This window comes from Stigmatopora nigra, chromosome 16 (assembly GCF_051989575.1).
Source record: "Stigmatopora nigra isolate UIUO_SnigA chromosome 16, RoL_Snig_1.1, whole genome shotgun sequence".
In the NCBI taxonomy this organism is placed as follows: domain Eukaryota; kingdom Metazoa; phylum Chordata; class Actinopteri; order Syngnathiformes; family Syngnathidae; genus Stigmatopora; species Stigmatopora nigra.
Window position 1 is genome coordinate 11,023,065 of NC_135523.1, and position 9,355 is coordinate 11,032,419.

A 9,355-nucleotide genomic window follows, 5' to 3' on the forward strand; every position below is an offset into this window, starting at 1 on the left:
CCAGCAGTATGAGACAGAGACTGCAACACGAACCCCCAATGAAGCACTTGCTTACAGACAACACATGGTAAGATTTTCATTCATTCATCTACCGTACGGCGTATCAAAGTGTTGCGGGGGTTGGCAGAGCGGCTAACTTCGGGCAAAAGGCAGACTACACCTTAGACTCGTCTCTAGTCAGCCATAGGGTACACAGAGAAACAAAAGACAATTCCCTCTCAAAAACATACTGCCACCAGAGGGAATCGAGCCCGCGCCAAAGTTAACCGAGTGATCCACTACATCATTAAGCAGCTTTGATAAATGTTTTTTTTTGTAGCAAAAAGGAATATGCAATTTTGTTCCACCTTCTAAATGTCATTCCTGGGATATTCCTCGGCAGTAATATAAGTGAGACAGTCATAGAAAGCTCCGAAATTAATATTCTTCCAAAGAAATTTCCGTGCCATTTAATAAGATCAACATATGCTGCCTTTGTGCTATCCTATGATCCAAGTTATAATCCACTTGCAAACTAAGAAATTTGACAAGAAAGGAAGGAAAATAAAAAATCATCAACGCCCGGGCTGTTGCAACCCTAACCCTTACTCAGTCTCTTTAACCTCCTATGACCCAGACTCTTGCAAGGCATGCATTTTTATTTACTCTTTGATAATCAGGCTAATTGGGACCTGATAAGTGTAAAAACAAAGAATTATCTTTTTACATGATGTAGTTTCTGGCAAAATTTATATCCACATCACAAGTGGATGGACACCAGGCCCTTGAAGTGCAGAATTTAACATTGTAGTCTTGTGACAATCAAAAATGTGATGTCCATGCCAGGTCCCAGGAGGTTGGGTATTACCGCATTTTCTCGCGTAAAAAAAAATCGCCTTTAAATTGTTGAATTTTAGAATTTCTCATGTAAAAGCCACCCCCTGTTTCACAATTTTCACCTCCAAATTCATGGTTTAAATAGAGAGTACAAATGTGTTACTTTGAGGGGAAAATATTCATAAAATTCTTCGTACATGTTATTTTTGAGATGCTGCATTAATCAAAAGCACATTATTAGGATCAATATCATAACGAAGTTAGTAATTCTACCAGTAATTGTTGATTTCTTACTGTAAAACACAAATTAACCAACAAATAGAAAATGTTAATTTGCCGACATCTACTGGTCATATGGCAATGCTGTACGTCTTGTGCGCATAGAAGCCATAACCTTGATTCAGTTATCATTTTAGTAACAAATTGTGAAATATATTTGAATTCTTATATTTAGTCTTGCACCCTTTTCACTATGATGTATTAAGTTACTAGAATAGAATTTAACTTACACCTATTGGTTAAAATGTGCACTACACCTTTTGCTTTCCACCTCCTTCATTTGTATTAACGCCTCCCATTTTTATGACTTGTCTCTAATAAAACCAGGTTGTTTGTAGGGAGTCGCCAGGAATTCCAAACGGTCATTCAGGAAGATAGACTATCTTTCTGCTCTGGCTACACTGGCGTCCTCCTTCATATGAAGTGGTTTAAATTCTCATCACGACTGGCTGTGTGTTTCCTCTGCTCCGATATTATTGAATGTATATGGTCTTAAACCTGACATTTTCTGGTGCCGAAAACCCCGGGAATTCATTTCTGAATTTCTCGGACCGCGGTGGACTGAAGGCCAAGAATTACTGACGTCAGCCCTCTTACTTTGAAAGAGGGGGCATTTCGGTCGATCGCGGCCCGTTTGAAGAAAGGAACCCGGCCGGAGAAAAGAGGAGACAGGCAGACGGTAAGGGCATTTAAAATTTCTATATAACAAGGCTGGTGAAATCCCGTTTTTCCATTCGAACGAGTCGTGGAAAAACGCTCCAATAGTGGGAGATAAGGGATGCATACATGTGAGGATTACGTATGTCGTTAAAATTGAAATAGAAACGTAAGGTATGCACGGATGAATGCTTGGTCGGCCAACTGAGTATTTCCATGAAGTACGTCGGTGACGTGACGTTTACTTTAAGGCGGGAGTAAGAGTCCCCCTTTTTTGTTAAAAGGATTTCACAGATTGTTCAAAATAAGGGAAACCTTCCAAAAATAATGCACCCGATGAGTAAAAAGCGCTAAATAAAAGTAATCTTTATATAGAGATATAATAAAAACGGAAGTACGCCGTGACGCGCGCAGGCCTTGCGAAATAAAAGAATAACGGTTATAAAGTCGACGTAGACGGATAAATAGGATAATAACGTTATTAAAAATATAATAAATTGGTTGGGACGTCCCTAAAAAATCCTAAAGAAATATATTAATAGAGTAACATTTGACCATTGTTTGGAAAAAGTTCAAAAAATCTTCAAACAAAAGAAAAGTTGCAAAAATGGGTTTAACAAACAGCAAAGAACTCTCAACTAACCTGAAGTTTATGCTGAAGCATTTTCCAGGATAATTGCACATATATGAAATAGTGGAGGAAGAATAAAGACAAAGGGTGGGGGGAGAAAAGGGCAAAGCACATGTGAAGAAAAAATGGCTGAGCCAAGGACAAAGGAAAAATGGCGGCCAAATGGAGTGAAAAAAGCCTTCTTTCCCTAACCCATCCCAAAACTCGCCAGCATGACAGGTCTGATGGATGCCAGGCCTGCTAAATGACAGTGCCCCCCCACTATCCCCCCTCTCGTACCAGGCACGGGGGGGGGGGGGGGGGTCTCCTGGAATGCCAGACAAGATGTCTCAGGTTACCTCGCATCAACAAGAGCAGAGGGAGATAAGAATTTAGAAGCAGAGGAGACAGAAATGGCATTCATCCAAATTATTAATGATATCAAACGAAAAGAAAACAATGCAGAAATGGCATTGATCCAAATTATTAGGTAAAGTTTAGATAAAATAATTAATTTAGGATAAGCATGATTTCTATAGGATGGAATAAGATGAATCATGTTTAGTGCACGAAATATAATTCATTGTTTTTCCATCACTAGATGAAATATGCTTTAGTGTGAGTCATATTAATGACTATTAACCTAGTTCTTTTGAGAATGACTAGTGCTGATAGGACAGAAAAAGGTGGTTAGCTGCCAATAAGCCCTTTTCAGGGATGGCGCTCTCCACTAGTGATAAAAAAATTACAGACCACTGATGTCTGTGAGCGTGAATGGTTGTTTGTCTTTTTGTGTTTTTGATTGGCCATCCACCAAGATATAATTGATCCCTTAGATATCAAGGTGGAAAAGGATTTAGCAAATTGGAATCAATTTCTGAAACTGCCAATAAGCCCTTTTCAGGGATGGCAGCGAAGGATTGGAAATTTGAAATCAATTTCTGAAATCGCCAATAAGCCTTTTTGGATGGCGATGAAAAATCAAGGAAAATTGTTTAGTCCAAAGAAATTTTTTGATGATAATGCATTGGATTGGAGGAACAAATCTGCAATGCGAAAATTTGAAGCACTGACAAAAACAAAAACAGTGCATCATATGAAATTCCAAAGTACCATTGATGTATAGGGATAATGGCATCCAAATTGTGTTAACAGATTAATTGACTGAATTGACAAAATGTTCCATATTTCGTTACCATACCAAACGCCATTATTCACTACACGATTGGAGCTGAAGGATGAGTCTAATCTGGCTATCTGCATAAAATAAAAACTTTAAAGAAATGCACTAATTTTGAGTTAGCAGAAGAAGACTGTGTTTTTCAACAGGAAACATGGAGAAGACGCACGAGCAACCCAAAATGAGAACGTCCATACAACTGTTGCTGACCAAACAGCAGACATGAAAATAGCGGAGGATGCAGATCCATCTTTGCACTGTAAGGAGGTTCTCTCAGTTGAAACGTTTGAGGAGACAGGTAAGATAAGCTTATTGACGCGATCAGACGTAATGGAAAGCATCCAATATTGATTGGAAAGATTATTGCTCGAGGAGCAATGCCATAAACCATAAGGAACTTTTATATTGGTTTTATTGTCTCCATAAAAAGTGAAAGCGTTTCAATTGAGAACAAACCTTCTTACAGATTTTTAAAAGTAAACAATTAGAGAGAAAAAGAGACTACAATGGATAGATATGTAACTAAATTTTAATTTTATGCCTGACTACTGGAAAAGTATTGATTAGGGAAGTTTTAAAGGAGATGATTGGCAAACTCCAAAGACAATGGAATGTTACATTTGATAAAAAAGACTATTAGTTTGGGATATTTTAGAATTTGAAATAATTGAGTTTAATATGCAACGCGATACACATTGTTAATTGAATTGGGACTTGATTAGTATGCAATTAATAAGTAATGAGTTTTAATGGCTCTAAAAGACAATTATGCTAGAAAATATTAACCCTAATAAACAAGGGGTGGTTACAGTTTAGTGGGTTCAATTCTTTTCAGAATTATAAATGTCTACATTTGTTTCTGGATAATAATTGATGTGAATGTAACTTGCAGAGAGCGGGAAAGCTGTTTTCCTGAGGAGAAGGCAGCCTGGTTTGCTCTATGTATTCTTCATATTTTTAGCATGATTAGTTAATTTGTGTAAATTGCAGGAATGGAAAAATCAAATATAGTTATTGATCTTAACAAGGAAGCAGCAATCACAATAGAATAACAGCTAGTATATCTAATTTTGACTGATAAGGCATATAGTTAAGTAAGATTGGTATGATTTTTGTTCATTGGGATTTTAAGCCCAACCACATAGCGGTAAGAAAATGTTAAGCACAAGCTGAAGACAACGACAGAATACAGCAGCTAAAGCAGCAGCAGAAAACACCAAACAGCATACACAACAACAAAAACTGAGTCGATCTAAAAACTGTGTTAATTGATTTAAAAACACTGGACCATAGAAAGAAAAGATGCATAGATACATGAAGAAGCAGAACAATCAGCCTATCCACAGCTAAAGACCTAGCGGGCCTACCAAAAAATATTCCAAAATTGAGCCATGGAAGGAGCCATGTCTCAACAGGGGGGAAGATGGACATGGCAGAGCATGTGTTCCATGTCCCAGAGGTCTAAATACCTACTTTAAAAAATTTTGTAGATACTGTTTAATTTGTTACAGAGGGTGTGCGGGATAGCCTCGGGCCCAAGCAGGTGCAACGGGGAGACAAAGTTGGAACCTTCACGAGGTGTCTCCTGAGAGGCCGCCCGTCGCCGCCTTCGAATTCGACTACTACACACCTTCGGCTAGCCCCCGGATGAACTAATGTGACTGAGGGTAACCCCTAGACGCCTGGATGGCCTAACAACAACAATAACAACAACAAGTGCAACGTCCATAAGAGCGTGGGACTTGAAGAGCGAACAAATGGTACAATAAGACCAAGAAACCGATAAACTTGTCCAAAGAACATGTAAGCTGCCGTGATCTTTTTGTCTATCCTGCAGGAGGTGGTGAAGTCTGGTGACCAGAGCCTGATTTGAGTCATAAAAAGAAAGTCCTGGTCCTCGCCACGTTGGGAAGGCCCCTTCGTGGTTTAACTCACCACCCCCACCGCAGTAAAGATTGCTGAGAGGTCGACGTGGATTCACCAATCCCAAATCAAAGTAGTTCGAGACAACGGTGACTCTGAGTAGACTGGAAATCGGGCGGTTGCAAAACCCTTGTCCGTGAAAAAATCATCTGACGTCTACTCACCTGCCACGAGCACCTTTCACCTAACCTTGACCTCTCATAGTTTTTACACCCTCACGCAGAAGCCAAAATGAAATCAGTTGCCACCCCCATCACTGTGACTGTACTATCAGTGGCAGCCTGGGTGTGGCTGAATGCCCCGCCCCCAGAGATTCGAGTCGAAAAACGAGACAATGCCGTGCTGCTGTCACAGAGGAAAGTGAAGTGGTATGAAAAGAGCAATCCAAATAACCACTTTGAAGAAAATATGTGGTATCATTTCATGGTATTTCAGACAAAAACTAACTGGTGTGAATGAAAGTTGTTATGTGTGTAGCCGTATACCCATTTCCACAGGTATCCTGATATCCTGAATTCACTGGGTCTAGGTGTCACATTTAGCACATCTGCAGTGATGCAGGTGGTCCAAGATGCATTCCTTTGAAGGGGAGTGAACATAACAGTAAGATATATAAGATCAAAGTCAGTGGAATTCAAACCACGTGATTCAATCTGGGGCAGTGATGTTCCTGGTGACCATAAGTTGTGGTCCACCCACCCAGAAAATCATTCTGTCACTAACTTCCCAACTTGGACATTGAATTGTTACATGAGTGTTCATTAACCAAACTTTCAAAGCCCTACAAGGTATAGCAGATGAATTAAAAGCCCTTAGAGAAATGGAGTTGCAAGACCGGACGGTCCTAGATTTGATAACAGCCAAGGATGGAGGTGAGTGTGCCATAGTTGGAGAGCACTGTTGCACCTTCATCCAAGATGGAACCGGTGACAAAGGTAACATAACTCGTGCCATAGCTGAAATGAAAATCTTAGCCAACACCATTGCCCAAGATCACTCAGCCGTAATTGGGTATCACTGTGGTCGTGGTTACCAACCGGATCATGGTTCTCTATTCAGATTAAATTTGCAACTCCCTTTCTTGCGGTTTTACTTCTATACTGTATCTTTTCAATGTGTGTAATCCTTGGTATGAAAGTTATGATTCAAAAACCTATGTATGTCGAGTCCTGCGGGTAATTGTACATGTCTTAACTTCAAAACTGTGTTCGCTCATAAAGAGGGACGCAGAGGAATTTTCTTAGATAACCTTGAATTACCTCACAATTTTCACCTTTGCCTTCACAAGTGATTTTGTTATTTTCCATACCCTGTTGAGTGACTATTGATGATATTTGTTTTCTAAAACCTGCAGAGGAGGGATATAGATTGATGAAAATGAAAATTCTTTCAAAGTAACTTCAGGGGGGAAATGTGAAATATATTTGAATTCTTATATTTAGTCTTGCACCCTTTTCACTATGATGTATTAAGTTACTAGAATAGAATTTAACTTACACCTATTGGTTAAAATGTGCACTACACCTTTTGCTTTCCACCTCCTTCATTTGTATTAACGCCTCCCATTTTTATGACTTGTCTCTAATAAAACCAGGTTGTTTGTAGGGAGTCGCCAGGAATTCCAAACGGTCATTCAGGAAGATAGACTATCTTTCTGCTCTGGCTACACTGGCGTCCTCCTTCATATGAAGTGGTTTAAATTCTCATCACGACTGGCTGTGTGTTTCCTCTGCTCCGATATTATTGAATGTATATGGTCTTAAACCTGACACAAATATGGCTTAAATGCAGGAAAATACGATACGTGTGACTGACAATGTTGGAAAACAACAATTGGGGGGGAAAAAGAGGGGGAAAATTCTTTTATATAAAATGTAGCAAGTCGCTGTGGACATGTGAGCCTGTCGAAAAGCAACCCCTGTGGTTTCTGTTCCACGTTTTATGTAATGCCAATGTCGATGTCTACATTTGTGATATAGCCGCCATGTGACAACCGCTCACACAAGTTTCACATTAGTAGGACCAACAAGTCCCCAACAAGCAAAATGTCTTCTCTAACTAACTAAAATTACACCCTTGTAGATTTCCTACACAACCACCTAATCACCCCAGCGTAGTAAACAGTCACACACTACGGACGTAGTGCTAAAGTCATACAGATTCACAAAACTTGGACCGTCCAAGTATATCGCAACATTATAGTAAACAGGTGGTAATATGGAAGCTTGGAGCCTCTCAGAGATCAAAAGCTATGGAAATTTTCTGCAAGAGTTGATTACCCAATTCAATGGTGTTATACAACCAGCAAAGGATAGTCAGTATGCTCAATGTAAGGTTTGTATAAAAGTTGGGATATAAAAGTTGCAGCATCAGGTGTTACCGCCTTGCTGCAATGTAAAATGAACATGGAGGAATGTTACTTATTTTTAAGCCAGATGAAGAATATTAAAACTTGGCAAGGAAGGCAGTTTCAGAGTACAATACTAAATATGTATAATATTTTTTTTTCCAAACATACAGATTCCATTATTTTGTGATTAAATTATTGATATAAAAGTGTATTTTGTGTTCACACAAGTATATTCAAATGTTTTTTTTGGTGCCAATTGACATAAGGATACTGGAGTCTGTATAAGTATTTTTGTAGCCGGTCATACAGATTTAAATTAGTTTAGGTTCACAGGTATGTTTATCCTAAAAATTTAAACACCTGAGAGACGGACAGTTTGAATAACTTTGAGAATTGCATATTATATTATAATGTTTGCTCAGAAGTGGTTTTACCTTTCCTGGGCCAATTGAAAAGTGCTTAACTTCGAGTTTTGAGGTAAAAATCTATAGAGTCTAGACTAGAGCCTTTGTTGAAATGTGACCTCGTGCATTTTTCTTAAACAGTTAACTTATGAGCTGCACAAATTTAGTCATGTTAAAATACATTGGTGAAACATTCCATATTACTTGAAAAGTTATATTAATTTTCAAGCAAACACAAAACGAAGGGTAGGGTCAGAGATTGAACCCATGATCTCAGAGCTGTCAGAATGACATGCGAAACACGTTTCAACACTAAATTTAAAGACATGTAAATAATACTGCTATAATCTTTTGTCTTAATTCTATTTGGTGGGTTTATTTCTATACAGTGCAATGTTAAAGTCCAGCGTCTCTTTTTCTCGTGAAAATGAGTGGTTAATGAACGAACATATAAAAAGAATATTTGAAACAACTTACATCCAACATTGCTCGTGTCCTATGATCGGAGTTTATCTGTTCTCTCAACTGTGGAGAAAGAATATCAGCTCTCAAAAAAAGCATCATACCATCAATTTTAATGTCTGATTTTGTTAGCCACAATGTTAACTGTAGCATTATGTGGGAAAATTACCGTCGATTTCTTATGCAAGACTTCTTTAGTTTTAGCATCCATTAGCCTCTCCTTTTCCTCGTGATAGCGACGTTGCTGCTCTAGAATTGTCTCCATTTTCACACAGTAGTATTGGAACTCTAGATCAGGAAAAGATGAGATACGAACACAAAGCAAGCTACCATATGTAACGCGGTTGTCGCTCGCACCCGTATTCCGTGTTCCTGTTTGAGTTGATTGCATTGGTGAATGCATTATTAGCGTATCGCCATCTACTGGGCTGGAGTGTCAACAGTAATAAGGCGATGAGAGTGACAAGAGACGTCTCACAATTCATATAGTCATTTTAATGATTTGAATCTGAGGCGGCAGAGTATATGTGTGGTTGCCACGTCTGCCCAGAGTTCTGAGATCAACGATGAAATCCCCAGGGGTTTCTGACAATTTGGTGAACTGGTCATCAATCACTGCCCAGTAAACCCGGCAACATCCCATGGTATTAGTTCAATGAAATTAGTTACCGCAA

At 38.9% G+C, this 9,355-nt stretch overlaps 1 protein-coding gene and 1 long non-coding RNA gene across 2 annotated transcripts in view; one reads left to right on the forward strand and one right to left on the reverse strand.

Moving 5' to 3' along the window:
* Window positions 1-9,070, reverse strand: part of sf3a3 (splicing factor 3a, subunit 3) — a 42,840-nt gene extending 33,770 nt beyond the window's left edge. The window contains exons 1-2 of the mRNA XM_077736190.1: window positions 8,851-9,070; window positions 8,697-8,744 (exon numbers count right to left, since the gene is read on the reverse strand). Of these exons, the coding sequence (XP_077592316.1) occupies window positions 8,697-8,744; window positions 8,851-8,946 (144 nt within the window). The 5' untranslated portion in view covers window positions 8,947-9,070. The remainder of the gene's footprint in view (window positions 1-8,696; window positions 8,745-8,850) is intronic.
* Window positions 1,253-7,171, forward strand: LOC144209615 (uncharacterized). The gene is made up of 2 exons (XR_013329178.1): window positions 1,253-1,774; window positions 3,692-7,171. It is a non-coding gene; the product is annotated as an uncharacterized LOC144209615 (long non-coding RNA).
* Window positions 9,071-9,355: the final 285 nt, after the last annotated feature.